This window comes from Heterocephalus glaber, unplaced genomic scaffold (assembly GCF_053883595.1).
Source record: "Heterocephalus glaber isolate CG9 unplaced genomic scaffold, H.glaber_assembly_v1.0 deba00001606, whole genome shotgun sequence".
NCBI lineage: Eukaryota > Metazoa > Chordata > Mammalia > Rodentia > Bathyergidae > Heterocephalus > Heterocephalus glaber.
Window position 1 is genome coordinate 19,698,470 of NW_028258377.1, and position 25,773 is coordinate 19,724,242.

General features: G+C 39.9%; 1 protein-coding gene and 1 long non-coding RNA gene across 3 annotated transcripts in view; one reads left to right on the forward strand and one right to left on the reverse strand.

Moving 5' to 3' along the window:
* LOC147822958 (uncharacterized) overlaps window positions 1-5,506 on the forward strand; it is a 54,048-nt gene extending 48,542 nt beyond the window's left edge. Inside the window, exons 4-5 of the long non-coding RNA XR_015444794.1 lie at window positions 359-507; window positions 1,984-5,506. This is a non-coding gene — a long non-coding RNA (uncharacterized LOC147822958). The remainder of the gene's footprint in view (window positions 1-358; window positions 508-1,983) is intronic.
* Window positions 1-25,773, reverse strand: part of Dock2 (dedicator of cytokinesis 2) — a 433,172-nt gene that overhangs the window by 287,938 nt on the left and 119,461 nt on the right. For both annotated transcript variants that reach the window (XM_021239768.2, XM_004836400.3), the window contains exons 24-25: window positions 13,863-13,933; window positions 12,030-12,136 (exon numbers count right to left, since the gene is read on the reverse strand). In XM_021239768.2, the coding sequence (XP_021095427.1) occupies window positions 12,030-12,136; window positions 13,863-13,933 (178 nt within the window). The remainder of the gene's footprint in view (window positions 1-12,029; window positions 12,137-13,862; window positions 13,934-25,773) is intronic.

The following is a 25,773-nucleotide window of genomic DNA, read 5'->3' on the forward strand; positions in this document are numbered from 1 at the left end:
AGTACTTTGTCTATTAAAGCCAAGAATTACAGTAAGTTTTTCTATCATACAATGAAATGAACCTAAAAGTCCATAAATAAGAAAATACTAAAATTGGTTATGGACCAGATTTATCACAAAAGCCTATGAATTCCTTAAAAATAGAATGGGAAATGTTTCCAATAATTCTTATCCAAAACAAATTACAAACCTGGTAAAAAAAAAATCCCAATTATATAAAATATATGCTATGAAAGAAGAAGAATAAACAATGGACATTATGGGCACTCTAGTATATTTCTAGATATTCTACAGTAAAGTCATAATATTTTGATAATACTAAGCAGTATGAACAATAAATATCTTTTCCCATCTCCAGCCCAGCATCTCCTGGAGCTTGCCTGGTAGAGCTCATGGTGTGGTCTGAGGCCCCCAGCAAGGGAATGTGTCAGGAGAGAATGAACCTGAGTTTCCTCGGGTTGTGTGGGCAGCTCTGCTATTCCTAGGTCCCCACCAACTGCTGTCCAGGTAAGGCCTGAGCTACACTCACTGACCCTGTCTGTCCAGTGAACATCCTGCCTCCTACATAAACCTGTTCCTACCATTCCAAAAGCACTGCCCCCACTGAATGCTGATGATAGTCATTCTTATCAGACTGCAATAATTTATAAAATTATATTATGAAATGAATGCATAATAAATATATTAAAACTCTATACATTTATTAATATTATATAAATTCTAAATTCACATTATAGGCTGTTGTCCTGGGTCTGTAATGTAGGGTTTGAACAGCCTATATATATATATCATTTAAAAATAAATCAGTAGATTTCCTATTAAAACCCACTTGGGATATCAAAAACAAAAGGAAAGGGGAGAAGAGAGGGGAGGGAGCAGAGGAAGGAAGGAAGGAAGGAAGGAAGGAAGGAAGGAAGGAAGGAAGGAAGAGAAAGAAAGAAAGAAAGAAAGAAAGAAAGAAAGAAAGAAAGAAAGAAAGAAAGAAAGAAAGAAGAGAGGGAGGGAGGTAAGGAGGGAGGGAAGAAAGAAAGAAGGGAGGGAGGGGAGGGAGGGAGTAAGAGAGGAAGGAAGGAAGGAAGGAAGGAAGGAAATTAGTTCATTTAGGGACACTGAGCCCACAGCTAGACAAGGCAACAAGCAGCTGACATTGCCTTCTCCCCAGTCTGTACCACTCTCTGTCATCTTTCCTTCCTAAGACAAGTGGCCACTGATCATTTCTACTCATTTCTTTAGGTAGAAAAATATTTCTCTGTATATACTTGTCTTTGTCAAAGATCAGGAAATGAATGACTAGCTAAATGGTGCTATGTTTTAGGGGAAAAAAAGAGAAATCACACTTCTCTCTGAAGTGAAGAAAGTTTCCACATGTTGAATAGGCAAGTGGAAAATCTGTGTTGGAAAAATACAACTGAAAATGAGATTAGGAGCAGCTATTTGATAACTGTGATGCTGCCCATTTACTCATTTCTATTGCCTGCCTGGTGTCTGTGAGTACAAGTCTGAGCAGACTTTGTGGTAAATCTTTTCTCCTGCAATTATAAGCTTTCTGGGAACAGAAACTCCCATTCCAGATCAAAAGTTCAGAAGATGCATCAGGGAATCAGATAGACCCCATGTGGAATGCTGGCCCTGCCATATTACTTGATATGTGACTGTTGACAAGTTTTTGGACCTTTCTAACAATCTCAGTTTTCTCACCTGTAAAATGGGGACAGGAGCACCTCCATGTTAAAGGAATGTCATGATAATTAAGTAAACTACTGTAACTAAATGAGCTTAACATAAAGACTGGCACAAAATAATGGTTAAATAAATGGTGACTGTAAAATTATTTACTATGAATTTCTTTAATATTTTTATATTCCCCATATAATGTTACTATATTTTAGATGTCTGATAAATATTACTTCAACTAAAATGAATCAGCATCTGACTTTCAATTCAACCATATTTTAGTCATAATAAAACTTCCTTCTATTCCAGGAAGATATAGGAGTTGGGGAGAAACTCCAGCAAAATGAAACTTGAATAAATCAACAGATTTTCCAAACATTCTAAAACCTGCCTCACCGTAATTCAAACCATGAACAATTATAAATTAACAGTGAAAATAAACAAAACAATTTTGGAGCAAATATGTAATCCTAGAAAGATTTATATAAGCCCCCTCATCATGTGTGGCTCCACTAATACAAAGAATGATCCACAGATCGGAAAAGAATCCTGTGGAACACGGAAAGACACATGACGGGCCTGATCTCTGCACACAAGTGGAGTGCCATAAAAGGAGCAATCTGGGATTTTCTCCCCCAATTAAACTGTACTTCATAATGTCATAAAAACTGCTATTCTGGGTAGTTTTGGAGGTTCAAGAGGATTTTTCTTTTATTGTATGCCGAGATATATATATTCAGCCAAAAAAAGATACTTTAATAAATCTCTGTTGGATTTGTTCTGCAGCTTATTAAATCACAGTCTTCTCTGATTCCGAATCTGAAGGATTCATTCTGAGAATGAGTGTGAGATCAGTCACATAGAAAAGGGAGGAGCGGATGTGCGGAAGAGCATCCTCCTCTGATCTCCAGAGTGTGGAAGCCACAGGATGGAGCTAGATGTGACTCTGTGGCACAGCAGAGCAGACAGGCAAAATGGCTTTTCTGTTTGAAGATCTTTGATGTCTCTGAACACTTTGATAAGAAGTAATTTAAGTCCTTAAAACTCAATGGTTCTTTCTTGAAGAAATGAAATTGGCTCTAGTGCTTGAATCCTTTGAACATTTTCAGGGTTCTGAGCCTGGTGGTGCTAATGACTGGGTGTGTGAACTAGAAGCATCATATAACTTCCCTTCATTCAAATAACCTTCCATATAGTGGCCTCATTCCTTGCTATTACGTAGTGAAAAAGATTCAGAAATATTATCATTGTGAATCAGAGGATGATATTTTAGATCATAGATTTTCATTGTTGGCAGAGTTCTAGAAAACTTTGTTCAATCTCATCACTTGCAGTGGTTGTACAAGGTCAGGTGACTTGCCCAACATCACACAAGTGTGCATTAAATGTGACAGTGTGCATAGATGTACAGCGGAGTGCTTGATAAACAATAAGCATTCAATAAACCTGGCATGGTGTCACTATTGCTGACGGGATTGTTGCTACTATGATTTAAGTTTCCTTATCCTTTGTGTCTAGCTTAAGAAAACTTTCTCAAAAGTCAAACATATATTCACTTGTATTTTTACTGAGTTTTATAATTATTTGTATGATGTTCAGTTCATCTGCTGGGTATGTAATATGAGGTGAGTGCACTCCTTATCAGCTACATGAAGAATCTAGTAGAGGCTTGCCCTGTGGAGTCCAGTGAGTTCCTGCCATAAGAAAAAGTATTACTTTCATAACAGAGAGTCTAAGCCTAGAGAAGGTCAATTACTGCGTCTTAACACATAACTTCCAGGATGCTCACAGCATACCAGATCCTCACTGGGGAAGAGAGGTGATCCTAAACCAGCCTCAACACTGAAGACCAGGGACTGAGTCCAGGCCACTGTGACTCTCCCCATGGGCCCTCAGGAAGAATGATGTCTCAGAAATGCAAAAGGATTCCAGCATAGAGAAAGGAGAAATGTACCAGGGACCCCTGAAACATTACTGGAAACCTCTGCAGTAGGCTCCAGTCTCCTGCTCAATGTACAATGCAGGCCTGAGGAAAAAAACTGAAAAACAGAACTAAGAGAGACAGAAAGTGGGACAGTAGGACCGCCAATGACAGTGCAACTGACAAAGGTGCTGGCCAGTCCATGCCATTAATACGTATTGGTAATCAGTTGGGATAAAGGCAAATGATGTGCAAGGGCAGAGCTACATGTGAGGATGCGCCAGTGTGCTGTTTCTATGGAAATTAATGTAAGCAGGGCTTGTGCAGGGCAAGACGAAGCATTCTTGAATTAGGAAAAGAATAGACAAAATATATGGTTGTAATTAGAACACTGTCCTTCTAGGTAGAAGGGTTTAATTGTGGGAATGGAATTTGGGTGCAAGTTACTCTGACTTGAGCACATAGGCTTCATAGGCTTTGGCCAGACTTGTTTCTCAAAACAAGCCAATTGTGGGCTTAACTCTTTACAGCTTGCACTGATTACAGCCAGCTTTGGGAATAATCAGTATTGTGGTCCCCTGCAGAAACTGCCTGAAAGACAAAGCTGAGAAAAATGTACCATGAAAGTGGAAAAAAAAAAAACCAAAAGCAGATTTTTACTACATCTACTTAGTGGATGGATGGAATCTATGCATCATTAATAAAATTATACAACTTATTAAAAATATAAATGAGTGTATTTATGACTTTTGAGATAGTTTTCTTAAACTACACACATAAAACAATTGGCCCTTAACATGATCAATAAATTGAATTATACTCAAAGTAAGATTTTCTGTTTATAAAAATGGACCTTAAAATAAAAAAGACAAGTTATAACCTGAGAAAATATATTTGCAGTTCATAAAATGAGCAAAAAATGAGTAGGAAGAAGGTATAAAATATGGCACAACTCAGTAAAACAAATACAACTATCCCACTAGAAAAATGGGTAAAATATAAGGATAGACATACCACAGAAGTGTGGCAAAGCAACATAAGATACTTTCAGAATCACAGGTGATCAAAAAAATGCACATGTAAAGAGTGATGACATATTTTCAAAACCCATTTTATTGGCAAAATTTAAGAAGCAGGTGATACCAGTGTTGAAGAGAATATAACCCACAGAATGTCTCTGGATTGCTGTTGGGAATGTAAACTGGTGCAATCACCTTTAGGAAAAAGTTTTGCAATATCACCTGAAGTTAAATATTCAGATCCCTGTAACCAGGTAAATATATGAGTAATTATATCTCTAAAAGAGACTCCTGAACTTTGATAAGAGCCATGTACAAGAACGATCTTATCAGAAATGCTTACAATAAGAAAGAAAACTACCCAAATGCTTAGAACCTAAATGCTTAAAACTGAAAGCACTAATGAATAAGCTCCTATTTATTCACACAACGGAATTTTCCAGTCATGAAAACAATGAGTTTTAGCAATCTGTGAAGTGGATGAATCAGTACTATATTAATTGAAAGGTAAATCTCCCAAACGTGTAAAATAAAACTGAATAAAAAAGAAAAGCAAGTGGACTAAGGGATAGAGGGAGGGAAGTGAGTGGGAAGGGGATGTAAAAAGAATTAAGATGAGTATATACACGAACTAACTTCCTCTGATGAGTGTAGTCATTATGTACTGCAAATATGTACTAAAATTTTTTAATTAATAAAAATAAAAAGGAAAGCAGCAGAATGATTAACAAATGATTCAACAACATGTTTCTCTAAAGTGGGGAAAGGTGGAGTGTTTTTTATAAGTGATTGTTAACTTTCTAGTTTTTTTGTTTTGGGTGGCAAGGTCATGCATGCTGAATGTATCATTCAGAATAACTAACTGAATATGTATATAAATAAATCCAGCCCTTTGGAAGACCATCAATGAGATGCGTCATGAATCAAGGATCATGGCACTCCTGCTTAGTATGACTTATGTCTTTTGTTTTCTTTTTAAGGTTCACTGCCATTGAGTAATGGTGTGTTTATTGCCAAGGTCCACTGACTGGTATCAGTAAACCCATAAGCAGATCATGCATATAAAGAAATAAAATGTATCATTTATCATTCAGAAGTTTATTATCCATCAGCACAAAGTTACATAAAGAGAAAAAGCTAGAAGGGAGGTCAAGTGTCATGATGTGAACTTGCAATGTGTCCTATAAAAGCCACTTGTCTGTGCCTAGGCTGCCACCTTCCTTTCCCTTCTCAGGCTCTTGGAGCTGCATTTCTCTCTGGAGATGGGTCATGGAATCTGCTGCACCAGAACCCCCGGAGATCCCTCCTCCTCACACCTCCCAATGTCCTTCTCAGATCTTTAGAAACAGAAACTTTGGTGTAAGGTCTGGAATTCTACAACTTGAGCAAACTCTCCAGGTGCATCTAAGCTTTGAACCGCCCCCCTCACTCTCTTTCTCTCTATCCCCCCCCCCTCATTTTCCCTTTGTGAATCCAGAGTTCTATTTTGAACACATTCAACTCTCTACTGTCCACAACTTCCCCCAGTAGGGGTAAACCTAAGTGTCCACTGAGACTGAGCAAAAATGCCTGAGCCTCTAGCTGGGACTTGCTGCAAATTAGACTTTGGCCTGGGGCTCAAAGCAATGAGGAGTTACCTGCTGAGTTCCTGGGGTGGGGGAAGGGGATTCAGAGGTGGTAGAAGGAATTCCAGGCAGTATATGCCAAGAACAGCATATGCAAGCTTGGGGGCAGTACAGGGAGAAATGAGAGGCCTGGCACTAAGCTGTAGCACATCCTGAGAGGCAGACTCCATTCTCTTCTATCGTTTTCCTCCAGAACGTTCTTGGTGGCCAATCCTGACACTGCCATCCTGCCTGCAGCAGCCTGCTGACAGTTCTGCTTGCAGGAGGCATGCTATGCTCTGAGAAGCCACAGCAGGAGTCTCCCCCACTTCCTTCTAGGTCCCTGTGCACACCTGTCAGGGAGCTGGCTGCCCAGCATTTGGAACAGGAGTGGTCAGAGGAGAATGGAAGAGAACAAAATCCCTGCAGAGGAAGCACATCTTTTAACAGAGAGAAGGAAGCATTTCCAAGACAATAGACACTATCTGCTTTTTATTCATTATAAGAATGAAGCATAGTATAATAGAAAAAAATGGGTTTTGTTATTCAAATGACTTGTATTCAGAATCCAGCTCCAAAACTTACTAGCAGGGACAGGCAAATGCTCTCATCAAAGTCCTTTCCCTTCCCAGAAACCTAGCCAGGTAGGTTGGAAACATGTGACTCCTTCCAGTTAAGACTGTGGGTGGAATGGACCGATGTCATTATCATACTGAGGGAGAGACTGACATTATGTTTCCCCCTCTCTCTTGTCCCTGCTGCAGGGAGGCCATAAGTACCAGCTGGCATGACTTTGGGAGGGACAAAAGGCATATAACCTTCACCAGACTTTGCCAAGAGAGACATAAACTTTGTTAAATCCACTGAGATTTCAAGAGTGATTTGTTATTCCAGTGTCTCATAGCCCCAACCACTAATGCCATATTATACTGTGCTGCCTTTGGTCTCACTGGGACTAAAAGAACTCTCTATGCTTCCATTTCTCCAACTATAAAATGGAGATAGAAATACCTGCATGATTAGGTTGTTGTAAGAATATAAAATATGTTTATCCAGTACATAGTGCTTAATAAACAAATCTCTCCTCTTAAGATGCTATGGACGTCATTCGTATGTTTAGGGTTGTTATAGATGCCTTTTAATAAACAGCTATTATATCTCAGGCTCTCTGCTAGTTGGGAGTTAGCTCTTTTTTTTTTTTTTTTGAGCTAAAAAAGCTGAAGCTGAGAAAGGTTTCTTATTTACAGGAGCACAACTATAACCAGGATCAGAAACAAGGATGTTCCAAATCAAAAGTCCCTTATTCTAAGGATGACATTTCCTATTCACATTTACCAGACATGGAACCTGAGGCTCAAAGATATTACATAAACAAAGTAATAACTGCTAGAGTCATAGGATTTTTCTTTCTTCCAGGCCAATGCTGCAATGATATGATGACTAGAAAAGATAAACCTTCTATAACACTGGGCCCAAGTATTCGAATTCCCTTTCCCCAGGAGTTGCCAGGACCCCTAATTGGGCTAGTTGCTAATTGTGAATGAGGATGCAGTGGCTGCAGATACTGTGAGCAATGAGGAAAGACTGAGGCAGCTACATTTTGGAAGAGGGAAAACCAGGTGCCTGTGATCTCCATATGGCCTCACAACTAAGTTTCTAATGAAAAGCTCCACTAGCTGGAAATAACTATTGGAGGAGTTTCCGAATCTTGGTCAGTCACTTCACCTCCCCCCCACCCTCTCTCCTCTCTCTCTTTCTCTGCTCTCTCTGTCTTCAAGGTTGAAGAGAAAAGTGAGCAATGGGGATCCTAAAGCAGTTTACAGTGAAGCAGATGGTGCCTCTGATTAGCATCCAACTAAAAAGACAACATCACTTAGAAATTAGGTTCTCACAGGGACAAATCTGCTCTGAAGGTGCCAGAGGTTTGCTTCTCTCTCAGACTCCCCTCAGCCCTGCCTCCCAGCAGATCTAGTCAGCCTTTCTCCCATCAGCACCATGGCGCAAGTTTGAGCTTGTGCTGGAGAAGACAGCAGATTAGTCTCTAGATTTCTCAGTGTGGGGTACAGCCATTCCAGGTGGGGCTGTGACCATGGAGGACTCGTTGTTCCCCACACCCCAGGAGAACAACTCCCATGATGCCCCTGGGCCTGTACAGAGATTCAGTGGGACCATCCTGTGACTGGTCCCATTTCACAGAGGAGAGAATTGAGATGTATTAGGATTAAATAACTTCCTCCGGGTCACACATCATGTAGGAGTTGAGGTTCATGGAGGCTCATAAAACATTATTTGTGTGCTGTAGAAGAGCACCAAGGAGCAAACCATCAGGACAGCTGCCAAGTATCCCAAGCTATAGAGCTGTGTGAAGGTCTGGAGTAAGATAAACAATGAAGTGACAAACCACAAACATATCACCCTGGCGTAGCCCTCTCCTTCTAGGCAAACAAAACATGGACCCTTTGCAAAATTACTCTAGTAAAATGAAATAAAAATGGGAAAAACCCTGAAAGCCAGAATGGGAAGAACTCAGTAGACCATCGCCTTTTTATTCATTAAGTCCTATATTTCTCCAACTCTGAGATCAAACATGTTGCTTCCAGGGACACAAGGACTCTTGGCTTAGGGTCATATACAACTATCAAACATAAAGAGACTTCTTTACTGTGAGAAATCTAAACGATGGATATTTGGATACTGCAAGGAGCAGAAGGAAAAATAACTACAACATGAACAATAACAGTTACTTTTAGCACGAGACATTATGCTGAAGATGATGCTGTATTAAATCTTTAAATGTCTCAAACACAACCTTCTAAGACAGACAAATTATTATTAGTCCCATTTTTCTGCCAGCCTTACTGAGGACCTGTGGGGTTAGGAAAATCCCTTAGAGCCACACACCTGAAAAGGGCCTATGCCAGAAAATAAACTGAGGTCTAGTGTGACCTAAGAACCAGTTCTCTTGGTCAGTAAATCCTTTTCCCTCTTCTCCATGGAATATCCCTAAAAACAGATCATAATGTGGTCTCCCTAAATCTGAGAAAGTGCTTAAAAACCTTCTGGCCTCACTGCTTGATGTCCATACAAATGTTCAAGGTTGTGAGTACAAGCTAATGCCCAGGACAGTACTCCAGGCTACTTGCACATCTGGCAGTTAAATGAGTGCAGGCTGAAAGCAAATCATGTTCCTGAAGCACAGGACACTTCACAGGGACAATAACAGAAGGATTTTCATTATGGCTCAAACTTGGCCAGAGGAATCAAACTCACCTTACTTAAGAGTATAAAAAGAGACACTTACCCAAGAGCAGCAGACACCAGGAAGTGCTCCTGCCTTCAGATTTAATTCATTTAGAACTTGAAGACTTAACAAAGGGGAAGAGCTGAAGTTTCCCTCTGGGATTATTTTACTAAGAGGGTTCACTTAGCAAACAAACAGTGGGAGAGGCATGACCTCTAAGCTGTAGGCAGAGCTGACCACTCTCAACGTGAGCCAAGGATGGAGAGACTCATTATACTTTGCATCCTCTTGAAAATGGTTCCCTGAAGGGCCCTTTGCCCAATTCTAGTCTCTGACTGTATCTAAAGGAAAGAATTTTGCTTTTCCTTTGCCACTGTACAAGATTAGGGCTGGCTTTCTGTCAGTTAATATTAATCACAGGGTTTTACTGAATCTAAAACTCAGACACACAGCAGGACTGGTAAGCAGCAGCTGTCCAGCCTGCCCTGTGATTCTGCAAGCCCTCAGGGACCCCTAGCCATCCCGGAGAGGTGGCTCCAGTAAAGGAATTACTCCTACTTCCTCAAGGCTGGCATTGACCCCACATGGCCAGTCTGGGACTGTGCTAGCTCTCCAGCTGGCTCAGTACTAAGCTGAGCCCCTGACAGTGTGGGAAGCTCGGGACAATGAGGGACAGCCAAGCAGCCCAGCTCTCTGCAGTCTGTGCAGTACCGTATGTAGCTAGAGGTGTCCTTGTCATGTCCCTAGGACAGTACTTGATTTGTCTCAACAGTGACAACACCCAAAATCCTAGGAGGGCCTGCCAGGGTAGGAAGGGGCAGGCATATTTCAAAGCCTTGAGAGTGACGGCAATTCATTTGTCTGTGAAAGTCAGAACTTTAAAAACACAAAAGCCTCACTATATAGAGCCACAGTACTAGAAGAAATGCAACTATATGTATATGCACCAATTCCCCAGGATGAATGTATTTATTATATATCACAAACATATACTAATAAAAAGGAAAAAAATATAAAAAAGAAATGCAACTAGACTTACCAGGATCAGTCTGTCATCACATTGCACAAAAGACCTTGCACAAACAAATCAACATATGCATTGGATTGATCAAGTGTCATACATCTGTCTAAATTAGCAAGAAACTATATACATGAATATAAAAATCACAGGAAAAATGTATTTCTTCCCCATGTCCCTCTCCTACCCTTAATTCTCGGGATAGGATTCAGACAGCAATTTTGGATGTACCGTGTTAATCAGGCATTAGAAAAAAACATCTTTACAGTGAAGTGGTTCCTGAATATTTCTGTGATTACCAGGCAATTTGCATAAATATTCAGGCTTCACTCACTGAATAAATTTCAGTTGGGTGATGGCTGATCCTCTGAATTCTAAGACTTCTTGCTTCTTGCAAGTTTGCTTCTCATTTAATTAATTGTTGATAACAGTGGACAGAGGAATTTAAAATTGGAAAAGGTTGATCTTAGGGTGCAGAAAATAGACCTCCAAAGTCATTTTTTCACCTTCATAGAAAAGAGTGAAGAAATGGAGTTTTGGAACACGTAATGCATTTACATGGAGCAAAATGCATGATACAGAAATATAGAATGTTACTGTGAGGTAGAGGATCAATATGAGCTTCTAAATCTTGCCTGGTCATATGTAGAGGAGCTTTGGACATATAGTTCACCAGTATCAAAAATAAGAAATGTTCAGTCTTTTGACAGTGGAGTAATTGTCAGAGCATCCCATTGTTACCAGTTTGGAAAAAGCAGAATCTCTGACCACAGCTGTTCTCAAATGTTGTCATTCCTTAATCTCCAAGATCTACCATTACATTAAAAAATGCAAAGTACAGGACTGTTACATGATATGCTATCATCTGAGTGGTAATCATAAGAGACCAAGGGAGAATACATAGCATACACGTATTTGATTGCATATCCATGAGGTGTCTCGGGAAATATTAGTTGCCTCTGGAGAAGGTACTGGAGTGGCCATGCACAGGGTATAAAAAGACCCTTCCCATGTGATACCCTTTTATACTTGTGTATTTTTACCAGGTAAATTCATTGCCTATTCAAGAATAATTTATGTTTCTCTAAAAATTAAAAAAAAAAATTTGCTACTTCCTACTCAGTCAGAATCTGAGAAAGGTCCTGGGAATCTATGTTTTAATAAGCTCTCCATTTATTCACACATCCTTGAAATTTTGAGAATTTCTCACTTAAAGGTTCATTCATTAAAAGGAACTTCACCAGCTTCCCTTTGAGGTTAAGACAGCAATAATAAACCAGGTAGCAAAAAAACTACTTACATTGCAAAGACGCAAAAAAGGATTCCAAACTTACCACTTCATTAAATTTCTCAAGAAATATAAAGGCTACAATTTAAGCTTTTAAAAACTCAATTTAGATTCTGATATCTAAGCTGTCAACTACTTCCTGCTTTTCAACTCATGTGAACCAAGGGGGTTGTTAAAAAAGAGAAGTTCTAGTGCCTAGATAGATTGCTCTTTCTTGCCATATTCCCAAAGAGACCACACCCAGCATAAGTGCTTTATACTCACCTTGCTTTTTAAAGAGGTTGCTCTGGACAATCTCATTCATGGACTGTACCTTCTGCTTCTGCAGTTTCACAGGAGGGATGCAGGTATAGAATTCATACAAGAGTTGGCTGAGGGCAGGAACAAAGGAGTTGGCCGAGCAAGTTAGATCCATGTTTTCTATCTGACAACACTTACATACATCCCTGCACTGTTAGCTCTTGGGGGGACAGAAACAATGTCAGTCTTGCTCCTTTGAATCCCCACTTCCTGGCAGAGTATTAAGTACATAGCAAGCTTTCAGTAAATATGTATAAGCTTTGTTGGTTTTGAATAATAACATTGGTTTAAATTGATAGCATCACAGGGATGCAAAAATCTGCAGAGATCTACCAATAACCCTGAGTATTTATTGTACATAACCCTATGATGTCAATAGAATGTTTATCCTAATTTGACAAATGGGGAAACTAAAGGCTAGAAAGGTTAACTGACATTCCTAAGGTTATATACCACTAGAGAGTCAAAGAAACAAGAAAGTAAAGTCAGATTCCGACTTTATTAACATGTCATTTTACTTATTCATAATGCTTCATGATAAGTCTTAAGATCAAAAAAGTCCTCAATTTTTCTTTTAAAAAGCTATGAAAAGTTATGAGTTAGAACCAGTTTAAATATCAAAACAGAGACTGTCCTTCTCAAATAGAGTGAAGACAAAAATATCACAAAACAATTATAGTCCCTGTCTGCCTTCCAAAATAAACTCATTATATTCATTCATTCTTTCAAGTACTTATTAAGAGTCTACTTAGTATGTGATAGGCAATCTATAGAGAAATAGGGATATAATGGGAACAGATCTGATCCCAGTTGGCATGGGACCTACATTCTAATGGAGGCTGACACACAACACAGAAAAACAAATCAATACAATGAAATAAATGGACTGAAGGATATAATAGGAAGTGGTGTCAGAAAATAATGGCCCAGGGGGTGGGGGAGAAATATCATTTATTTCCAATATTTAGAAGTAGCTTTTCTGAAAAGATAACCTTTAGTCTGAGCCCTAAAGGATGAGAAAGAGGCAGCAAAAAATGTATATGAACAAGAAAAAATATCTGCAAAAAAACTTGTGATATCTGAGTTTGCAGTATGATTTTTAAAAACTACTGACGATAATTTCTGGACTCAATAAATGTGTCACAGACATGTAGAATGTGAACCTTAGGGGAAACTAGGTGAAGAGTATATGGAAAATTTAGACCATATTTGCAACACTTTTCTAAACATAAAAGTATTTAAATGCAAAAACTTTAAAATATATTCTAGTGTGTTATCTGGGAACATAACTGAATTTAAGAAAAAGAAGAAAAAGGTACTATATATCGGACTCAAATATCCCAATACCTTGATCACACTAAAATCATGTGTTCACACATGAGATGAATGAAAAAGCAGAAAGAAAAATAGAGCCCAACTCTAAGTGTTTCTACATCTTTAAGTGTCCTTAGGGTGTTTTCCACCTGCACCTACAGGGTTTACCAGGCAAAGACTGGAACCCAAAACAACCTTCAAGCCCGGGCGAAATAGAGACATTTGCCCCAGAGTTCAATTTCTGAATCCACAGGTTCACATTCTGTGCCTTCAGAGAGGGATGCATATTCTATAGTGGTTTTCAACAAAATCTGGCACAACAAAAGGTACGAATTTCACCCTGGGGCCCCTGAATGAGGGCCCTCCTGTGTATCCTCCCAGTCACTGTGCTGAGTGCCTGTCCAGATCTCCCCACAAGAGCCCTTCTTTCCTTTGAATCCCTGGCTTGACAGCAGCCGGGGAAAGTACATCATACGCTCTCACCTGAGTAATTTCGCATCAAAGACCGTTTCCACATCGTGGAGGACAGATGGGATGTATTTCAAAGCTGCCACCTAGGTGGAACATGAAATAAACATGAGTGATGCTCACATCTAACAACTCTGGGCTGGTGCAGAGGACACTTTGTAACACTGCACAGCTCAGAGGAGAATGACCCTGCATCCTAAATACCGCTATATGACACAAGACTCTGTGGGAAGACTGAAACATAGCCATGTACTTCTTTGTATACAACAGAGAAATCACAACTTCTATCTTCAAGAAGCCAGTACCATCCTGTAGAGTGATCGTAGACTTGGCAGAGATAGAGACTGATGGTCAAAATCTATTTCCACACCTTCTTAGTCATGTGGTTTTGGACAAAACACTTAACCACTCTGATGTCTCAATTTTCCTATTTTGCAGGATTATAAGGACTACAAATCATGTCTGTGAGTCCCCCAGAAGACCCCCAGGTGTATTCTGGGTACTCAATAAATGGTAACTCTTATTATTATTGAAAGATAGTACACTTGGATTGCTGGTGACAAGGATGATTTGTATCAAATTATTAAATTTTCTCTCCACAGCCAAAAATAGTGGGCATGTGAACAGGAGTGGGCACGTTTTGGCCCACTACATGGGCTAAGCCTTGTGATGGGTTATTTCCTCTCTTCAAATTAAAGGATGCACTCACAGGTGGCAGCCACACCCACCCCTGCATGGCAACACCATTTGCTAAGCAGCAGGGAAAAGCACAATTTCAGCCAAAGGAGTTAGAAGTTACATGGCTAGAAAATAATGTCTAAGAATCTAATGGAAGTATTATTTTTAAATGCTTTTTATTTTTTGCTGTGCTCTAGGAGTTTGGTTATCAATATATATCATCTTTAGCAATCAGAGCAAAATAAAAAGACTAAAAACTACTTTCTTAAAATGTTACTGCTAGTAATATACAAATAAACTTCTTGCTTAATAATGATTAGGACTATGATTTGAGAATTCACAATGGGGAAAATACTGTGCTGAATACTCTTAATATATTATCTTCTTAGTTATAGTCCTGCAAGGGAAATATTATTTTTGTAGATAAGGGACCTCACTCACATCAAGATTCAGTAACAATCCCAAGGTCACAAACTTAGCAAGAACACAGTGGAGAATTCAAATCCAGACAGAATGCTCTTGGAGCCATTCCTTACAACCCTTCAGCTGCACAAACACCTCACGCACATGACAACTCTCTCTCTCTCTGCCTTCATCTGCGGTTTATGATTTCCAAATGTCAGTTCTACATGTTTGACGTAAAAATCACACAAGGTATGATATTAGGGTGAAAATAGTCTCTGACATTCCACTTCTTTGTCTCAGCCCTAGTCTTTCTTTCTGCTGTAGAAGTGGTCACTGTTAACACTGTGGTGATTTTCTTTCCAGATAACTTTGAACATATGTGTACCTCAACATGTGTGCGTGTGTATGTGTGCATGTGTGTGTACCCCTGTGTGAACATAAATTCAAAGTACTTCAGCTTGCTTCCTACATTTCATGATGCGCCACAAGGTTCTTGCTATGCCATTTCTTGGGGTACACTCTGCCCAAATGGGTATGCTGTACTTTTTTCAACCATTCCCTGCTCATAGACTCCATGCTATCTTTAGTATTTCATAATTATAGTGCCACTGGGGATTGAATTACATTCTTGGCCCATTTTTTAAATTTTTAAAAATTTTTACTCAGGTTCTCACTAAGTCTACAACCTACCTAGGCTGGGCTTGAATTTGTGATTCTGCCTCAGCCTCCAATGGTGCTGGGATTACAGACAAATGGCACAATGCCTGCCAGCATTTCTTCATTACAAAGCATGTGGTTTTACCATATATTTGTGTAAATCCCTGTAGGACGGATTGCTCGAAGAAAAATTAGTGGGTAAAAATGTATCTAAATATACATTTTAATAGATCTTGTTAAACTCTCATAAAAGAAGTGGGAACCAATTTCTTTTTACTGACTCTCCCTTTCCCTATCAGCTTGCTAAAACTGTATATACAATCTTTTTAATTTTTGTTAATCTGACAATTTATAAGTGTAATTTGCAACTCTTTAGTTGCTAATGCAACTGGGCGTCTTTCCTATGTTTATTGAATATCTTTATTTACTAAATTGCTCGTTCATATTCTCTTTCCATTTTTTCCCTATAGGTTTGTAGAAATCCCTATACATAATTACCTTTAACTCTTTGCAATAACACATTTTGCATGAATATTATTTTGCTTTTCATATTGTTTGTTGCTCATCTTTTAGCTTTGTTTATCATGTCTTTCATTGCACAGAAAGATTTTAATTTGCACATTGTCAAAGTTGCCAGACTTTTTCTTTATAATGAATGGGTTCTATGTCTAGAAATCTGTTTTTCATTCTTTCAAATCTAAATGACAAGCAAAAACAAGTCAGTGTTTCTAAGATTTATGCTTTACTGGGTACTTTTTTTTTTTTTTGGTACTAGGGATTAAACTCAGGACCTTGCGCTTGCGAGGCAGGCACAGTGTCACTGAGCTAAATCCCTGACCCTTTACTGGGAACTTTTGTCCTATAGGATGGTGTCCACTATTCTGTACAGGAAAAGGGGATTATAATCAAATAATTTCAGGAAATATTGCTTTAACCACAGATAAACCAATGAGGGTTTTTGTTTTGTTTTTTAACTGCAGAAGTTTCTGGGATTTTAACATGCCATGATGCACTGTGACATTGCTCCGGGCAGTAACAGTATACAGGACATTCCAACCTAGTTGGTCAAGGGCTGTCTTTATCAGGAAACACCAAGCAGATGCAGCAAAATCAGGCACCTGCAGGACTGGGTAAATAAGAGAAAAAGTGATGTGGGATGAACATAAGCCACTTGAAAGTGATGAGTTGTATGAAAGCCACACTCTTTCTAAAGAATGAGTCATTCTTGTTCAACTGTTCTAACACTATATTGGCAAAATCAAACATGTCTGCAGGCTGCATTTCTCCCAGCCTCTTATGTCTAAAGAGTGACTGAGGCATACTGAGACAACATACTGAGGCCCACGCATGACTCGAGAAAGGATAGTACGACTACTTCTAGCTAATTGTTTCTTCATTTGTTCATAGGCCAAAGAACATAGGATCCCCAAAGACCTAGGTGTGAATACCACTCTCCACCTACCACTGGTATGAGCTAAGACTCATTTTTTCATCACCTGATCCTCAGTGTCCTCAGTGTCCTTGAGAATATGTAAAATAAAGCATATCATAGACCTGCTATCATGCCTGGCACACACTAGGCCCTCCAAGGTAAGTACACCAAATCTCTCCATATCACCTCTCTCCAGTGCCTGCCTTCACTCTCCAATGCCCAAAGAATAATGCGACTTCTCATAATTAAGAGCAAAGTGAGAAAATGAAGACAGAAAGGAGCTCCTCCGCCAGTGAAGAATGCCAGGATTTCAGTGTCTGCTAGAGGCTGCTAGCTTCCAAGAGCTGCATATCTATCCTTCTTGGGCTGTGGAGTGATGCGACAGTATCCCAATCACCACACCTACTCACAGCGGCTGTTAGCCAGGAGGAGCTTGGCAGGTTAGAAGTTCGGCTGCAGAAGGAGGCAATCTTCCAGCTTCCTGCTCTGGGCTCGGAATAAAGTCAAAGGAACCAAGGAGCTGTCACCTGAGACTCAGAGAGTGTTATCAACACAACAGGAGAGTATTAAACTTTCATCTGGCCCAGTTGGCCCCACAGAGAAGTGGCAGGCCTGTGGTTCCCTTTTCAGGTGAGGACAGCCTATCTCTGACTTTGAACATTTGCCAAGGCTGTTGTCACAGCCAGCACTGGCCCCATGCCTTCTATCCATGTTCTTTCCCTGACACAGCTGAGCAGGTGACAGCAAGTGCTATCACCAAGCGCTCCCGAAGAGAGTAGCACAGTCATCTGACTTCCTGGAGGCTCTGTTGGTAGCATGTTTTGGAGGCCCAGAAACTAGAAACAGATGGGTTTTCTAGAACTGTTAGCCTCCTGGGTACTGGTACGGCTTTACTGTTTCTGTTACTATTACTGTCATTATTACTAGTACTATATACATAAAATAAGACTGTAGCATTATTACTTTTATCCCACATCGTCTATTCCTATATTGTACATAATACCTAAAACACATCCATGAATACACATATGTACACACATACATATGATACATATATACACGTATAAAGGAATTATAAATTGTAGGGTTTAAGAACTATGATTGAAATTTTATGTATGTCAAACACTGAACATTCATGATCTTGTTTAATTCTTGTGACTGCTATGAATAAATATTGTCAAACCAATTTTACCAATGAGAAAATGACACCACAGAGAGGCTACATAATTTGCCAGAAGCCATGTAGCTAATAAGCAGCACAGCGAGGAAGGGCTCTTGACTGCCCAGCTGGCTGTTAACCAGCATGCTCTGCTGTCGCTTATCACACTTTAGGAAAGGCATTCCCCCTTGATAAGCGGGGGTTTCAATAGGGCACAGAAGGCTGGTTTATTTGATAAAGTAGATAAAAAGCCTCCCCCTCAGTCCTCATAACTTTTTCAAAAGAAAGTAATGTTCCTGAAATCCCTTCAGGGACTCTCCATACCACATATAGAGGAGGTTTCAAGAATGGCCATCATAAAAATGCTTGCCAGCTTATGTGGGCGATCATATGGCAGCAAGTGAATTTCTTAGGCTAATCACCAACACAAGACTGTCTGGAAGGACAGATACATCCCTCAAGAAGTAAGCCAGATCCAAACCTAGTGAGACAGTAATTTGACTGGCTCAGATCAAGGAAGGACACTGGCAATCACAGCTATTCACACAGCTTTCACTCAGAATTGATTACCTTGGCCTCCAGGCAAACAGTAAAAGTTTAAAAGCAATAGCAAAAATCAAAACCGAACAATAGTGTAGTTTCACTAAATGATAGCATAGGTTATCTTTCAGGTAACGAGAAGGGAAAGTGAGATCCACCGGTTATGGAATATGTGTTTGTCCATGCCTCCTGTAACTCAGCACTATGTTTGCAATGGTGTTCAGCAGGAAGCAGTAGAAGTTAGTGTTTAAAATTCCAAGCTGGTGAGAGGAAGTCTACACCTTTACCTGCATGCCCCTGGGTAAGGTAATTCTCTGAGCTCCATTTCTTCCTCAGAAAAATGGACAAGTCCTCCATCAGAAAAATAAGGTTACAGTTGCCTAACCTTATATGATTGATGTGCACATCCCATGAAAAGTTGGGGCTATTAGTATCAGTACAGCTTCCTCAGTGGGACAAAATTTCATCCTGCCTGTCACTGACTCCCTTATTCTCAAATGGTGCCCAAGGATGGAGTGTATAGTTGAGAATGGGCCAAGATTAAAGAATCACTTAAAAGTTTGGGGTAAAATTCTTGTTCTTGGTGTTAATATTGAGTCTCCACATGGTGGCAGGGGGTATCACAATCCCCAACCTGCAACTATACTACAAAGCTACTGTGATAAAAAACAGCATGGTACTGGCAAAGAAACAGACTTGAGGACCAGTGGAACAGATTAGAAGATGCAGAAACAACGCCAGACACACTCAGCCATCTCATCTTTGACAAAGGAGCCAAACACCCTCACTGGAGGAAAGATAGCCTCTTTAATAAATAGCGCTGGAAGAATTGGGCTTCAACTTGCCAAAGATTAAAACTAGACCTATATCTCTCACCATGCACTAAACTAAAATCAAAATGAATTAAAGATCTAAATAGTAAAATAGAAACTCTGAACCAGTTGGAACAGAGGTTAAGTAGAACCCTTGAAGACATTGGTGTGGGAAAAGATTTTATGAACAAAACCTCAGTTGCCTGTGAACTAGCACAAACAATCAACAAATGGGACCTCTTCTTATTAAAAAGCTTCTGCATAGCAAGAGAAACCACCAGCAGTGTGAAGAGACAACTCACAATGTGGGAAAAAATCTTCACCTGCTCTTCCTCAGACAAAGGTCTACTATCTCGAATCTATAAAGAACTTAAAAAGATCAGACCTCTGAAATTTGAAGACCCAATCCAAAAATGGGCATCTGAAATGAACAGACATTTCTCACACAAAGAAGTAGAAATAGCAAATAAATACATGAAAAAAATGTTCAACATCACTGGTCATTGGAGAGATGCAAATGAAAACCACGCTGAGATTCCACTTCACTCCAGAAAGAATGGCTGCTATCATGAAATCAACCAATAACAAATGCTGGCAGGGCTGTGGGGAAAGAGAAACCCTGCTCCACTGCTGGTGGGAGTGTAGACTGGTGCAACCACTGTGGAAATCAGTATGGAGATACCTCAAAGAACTAGGACTGGAAGTCCCATTTGACCCCGCTATTCCACTGCTGGGGATCTTCCCCAAAGAATTAAAAGAATCATACCAAAGTGATATATGTGCACCCATGTTCATAGCAGCACAGTTTGTGATAGCTAAAACTTGGAAACAGCCCAAATGCCCATCAACTGGAGACTGGATAAAGAAAATGTGGGGTTTTTTAAATATAAAATGGAGTACTACTCAGCCATAAAAAATGAGAAATTAGAGACATTTATAGCTAAGTGGATGCACATTGAGGCAATACTCTTAAGTGAAATAAATAGGACACACATGTGTAAACACTGAATAGTTTCTCTGGTGTGAGAAACTGAAAGCGTAAATAAGGACTAAACGTACAATAGATAATGTGAAATAGGAAGAAAAGGGGCAAAGAGGAAGGAAGTGGGAGGGCTAGGGGAAAGGATAGAAGGGAATGAGATTAGTATGAGAAAATGGAAAAATAGGAACAAAATCTTTGTAAATAGGGAGGAATGGAGGAGTTGAAGGGAGGGCTGGGCAAGGGTGAAAAATAAGAACCAAGAGAGACTATGTAAAGGTGCAAATTTCCAATGATAAATGTCATTATATTGTATACCTAAAATGTACCAATGATTAGAATGAAAAATCGATAATGTAAAATAGGACGAAAAGGTCCAAAGGGGTAGGGGTGGTGGGAGGGGCAGGGGAAAGGAAAGAAGGGAAAGGAAAAATGATGAGAAATGGAAAAAATGGAAATAAAGTCTTTGTAAATAGGGAAGTGTGGAGGGCGTGAAGGGAGGGCTAGGAATGGGGAAAAAATAAGAACCAAGATGCATTATATAAAGGTACAATTCCCAATGAGAAATGTAATTGTGTTGTATACCTACAATGTACCAATAAAATAATTTAATACAAAAAAAATATATTGAGTCTCCATGCTCTGGGGTTCAGCCACAGCCTGTGGGGCACTTCCAAGAACAGGTCTTTTCCCCTTAGTTCATGTGAGCATTTTATATCAATTAACAGAAAAAAAAGAGGGAAGGAAGAGGCATTCTAAAGTAGCTGGACCAAGCATCTGCCCTTCTTTACTGTAAAGCTTTGACCCACCTGCCATTTTGCCGGAAGACTTTAGTCTCTAATAAAATTACACTATTGTTTGATCATAACTAAGAAAAGGTACCCCAGACTTACACAACCTCAATTCAAATCCAAAATCTGCTACTGTTTTAGCAATAGTTAATTTCCTCAACCCCTCAGTCTTTTTTTCCCTTCATCTGAAAAGCAGAGATAAGAAGAGTATTTGCTTTATAAGGCTGTTGTTATAAAGATCAAATGAGCTAACAATATATGTAAAGCTTTTACCTCAACAGCTTGACATGTAATAAATGATAAAAACATTTTTTAAAAGGTGGAAGCTAGTATTCATCTTTTCATTCAGTCAGTCAGTAGATATTTGCACACTTACGGGCCAGCCATTGCTCCTGATGTTGGGGATATAAAAGAGACCTTTTCCTCCTGGACATTCTAGTGGCTTTCTAAGTATAAGTGGCAGGGTGACTGAGAATACATGTCATTCAATATATCTGTTCATTTCATTCTACTTATACCATCAAATTGGGGAATTATGAAATATCATGGATCTTGAGAGGAATATGGCGAACTGGCTTGCATGATGTCACCATTTGCTCTTTGCTCACATTTGAGCTACATCTAGTTTAGCACATTTGTTACTGACCCTCTCAATCTGACATCAGTTTTATCAGCAATGCTTATAGAGCCGGTACACACAGGGACTTGTAAGCATGTGGTCCATTGCTGGGAACACAGGGAAACACTGGTCTGAGCTTTTTCCATGCCAGAGAGAACATCGGCTTTGAAGTCAGGAGACCTGCATGGATTCAAATTCTAGATCCACCACAATGGATAGATATGATTTGGGATGAATTATTTAAGGTTGTGAGCCTCCTATGGACACTGAGGACAGCAGTTTTTTGCAGAGCTCCAGCAATATTTAAAACCCTATATGTGAAGAGCCCAGCTCCATTCCTAGCACATAGCAGGTACTTGAGCAATGGAAGGTGTTTGTACTGATATTTCTACCCTCTTTGAACTACAGGTTTTAAATTATCCATGGTTTCTCTTATATGAGAAACCCAAATTATAAATAAAGAGCAAAATAAAAGATAGATAATAGGAAGCAGGGAGATGGATCTTTCTCTAATGGGAAAGGGATCAAGAGGTGGAGAGAGAGGAGAGCCAGGGGAAGGACAGAGGATGAAAAAGCAATTGAGATGTGTTATATATCTGTACCAACTCCACACAAGGAATGTAAACATTATGTACTGCAAACATGTACTAAGAAAAAAAAAAAAAAGAAACTCTCCATGGCCTTGAGTGAGCTGCTGCCAATTCTGAACAAGGAAAATCACAAAAAGCACTTCACACAGGCCAGATATGAACCAGATCTGCTCTATTCAGAACTAAACTGAACACGAACAAGGGTTTCTACTGTAAGCCTCTACCTAGCTGGAAGTGTTCGAGTTTGAAACAGGAATATCAATCAAAGCGTTCTTTCTCTCTATTCTCACCCGACACCCATGCCAGACATAACTAGCAGATCACAGCACTCTTCCCTGCTGTGGTCCTTGCAGTCTCAGAAACAAATCTCCAGTCACCTTGAGCTGTGTCACTTGCTAACACTTGGCCATCCACATTTTTTATACATCAGTTTTTGTGGATTTACTCTTTGAAACATATGCCTATGTTTCTTGATCTAAGTGAATAACTGGATGTCCTAACACTAGCCCTGTGTGACAAGGTTAGGAATACAAACTTCCTCTTCCAGCTTCAATTCTAGTAAAACACCCACCAACGCTTCAGTTTTGTGATAAGGTAAAGGAGGCAGAGGTATAAACAGCTAAAAGTTATTTAAACTAAATTACACAACAGACTACTATACTTCATGCTTTATATATCGCTTCTTTTAATCTTCCCAAGAATTCTCTAAATTCAACACTGGTCTTTCCATTTTACATAATGGGGCATTTCTAATGGCCACCCAAACAATAAGAACCAGGGTAAAAAGACTTATGCCCAAACCATAACAATCATGTTAGCTCTCTGCATTTGCATAGCATTTTATAATTTGCTCTTTTGCAGACAGTATTTCTTGGATCCTTACCACCAAACTGTGAGGTTTTGTAGATCAGAAAACAGATATTGGAAAGTTACAGGTACTGCACAAGGTCATATAGCTGAGAAAGAAGGGCATTCTCTTTAACCTAAGGTCCTCCGGATTAGAAATACTTTACTCACATGCTCATCTTCCTTCCTTGCTTTTGTTCTTTGTTCTACCTTCTTTCTTTTCCCACCTTCTTACTCCCTCTGTCCTTCCCCTGGTATACGCATAGTTCATGAAGCTGGGAGTGGCTCCAGGATGCCCTATTCTCTCCATCTTTCTCTCCATGGCACTTCTACCACCTTGGACATTTGCTCTCTCTCTTTCTCAACACTAGCTTCCTCTGTTTGCTTATCATTTCTGTTTATTTATCTTGCATCTTCCTTAGAGGCTCACTCAACTCTGTCCAGTGATGGTGAACCTTCTAGAGCTTTCAATAGCAGTCTTCTACGACACAGGTGCCATAGGTTTGCCACCACTGTGTGTAGCCTCTCATTGCAACTGGTTGTCCTCATCTCCCTGGATCCCCTAATGCTGTGTGGCCATTCACCAGGAACTCAGCTGCTCTCAGTGTGATACAGATGGGGTGGGAGTGGGAGACAGTCTCCAGCTCATGCCACATTTCTCCCTGCTGCTCCCTGTCCCTGTTATCCCTTTTGCTATAGAATGATGAGAGTTGTAGGAATATGGAAACAACATTTTTAAAAATCAGTAATATAAAAGGGAAGACAATACTCATAAGCCTGAGGTCCCATGGGCAACATCAGTTCACAGTAGGTGCTCAGTAAACAGTGTCAAGGATAGTAGGATTAGTGCAGAGGTGGCGAACCTATGGAATACATGCTGCAGCTCTAAAAGGTCCACCATCACTGATATAGTAGTTGAAGCAAGGTCTTCAGAGCCAGGCGGGAATAGAACTGAATCTTAGCCATACCACTTCCCAGTGATGCAGACCTGAGAAAGCCTTATAAACCAGCTCAGCTTCAGTTTCCTCATCTTAATCTGGAGATCATAATGCCTGTCACTGGAGTTGTGCATTCATCCATTCAACCAATGATCATTAACCATAAACTTTGTATGAAGCTAATTCTAGGTGCTGAGGATACAGTGATGAAGAAGACAAAGCCTGCCCTACAGAGAGAGAGAGAGAGAGAGAGAGAGAGAGAGAGAGGTTCTCAGTATTTGTTAAACCAAAGGAGACCATTAGCAAAGTGGTTCCCAAAGTGTACTTCACATTAAAATCACCTGGGGAGCTTTTTAAATTCCTCTTGCCCCAGTCACACTCCATACCAATTAAATTAGAGAGTCTAGTGGTGGTAACCAGGCATCAGAATTTGTTAAAGATCCCCAAGTGATTCTAACGTGCATACTTTGGAACCTATAGTGTTAGCAGAAAACACTCCCTAGACAGACTGCTGCCTCTGCCTAAACCGTCTCAGCTAAACATGTGTCTCTCAGTCACTCTAACTGGAGGCTGGGCAATTCCAAGCAAATGAATATTTAAATTAGCAACTAAAAGGATAATGTGATTTAAAGAAGAAACAATCTGCATTAATTCATTGATTTAGATAAATGTGTTTGGGTTTTCATTGTCCATGATACATCAGAGACCCCCCACCCCAATGCCTGTGAATCAATTCTGTGACAGATCACCCCAAAAGCCTCTTCATTCAGACTCTGCTGCTAAACTCTTCCTCAAACATGGGTGAACCTTCAAAATTTCTTAGAGTTGACATCATTTGCAGATGAGCATCAGGAGCCACTGCCTTAGACTACTGATCTCTGTATATATATCTTGTCTGCTGAGGAGATTCTTTAATCTCAACAGGGGACCTGAGTTAATGGTGTTGAGAATAAGAAGTAGGCTCTTAGAGCCCTAAGAGACTGCCACCTTCCTATTCTCAACTTTAGAACTGGATCAGGTGTGACTTATTTCCTCCTAGCTAACAAAAGCTTCACCACTATTACTGAATCCTACACCCACAGGAAACAAATAGTTCATATATTTTCTCCTGCCCTGCCTGAGGCAGGAGATTAGGGTGTGACCAACTGGCTGTGCAAGTAGGCATGATGTGTCAATCACACAGATCCAGGACACATGAACAGAAAATAGTTCCCAAGCCCTTCACCTGGTACCCATCAGAAAGTGCTATCTTCAATTCTTCAGGCACAAAATCAAGCAGGGATTTGATAGGATGGCCTAGATCTGACATCAGCCTGAAGAATGGAGGAACAAAAAAGAAGTCTGCCAACCTTGTGGTCACTGTGAGCATTCTCAATGGCCTGTTATCACTCTGAAGAGCATATTTCTTCTCCTACCTTTAATTGGCCCTCTCTCACTCTACAGAGCATACTTCTTGTCCTATCTAAGAAAATGTAGAACC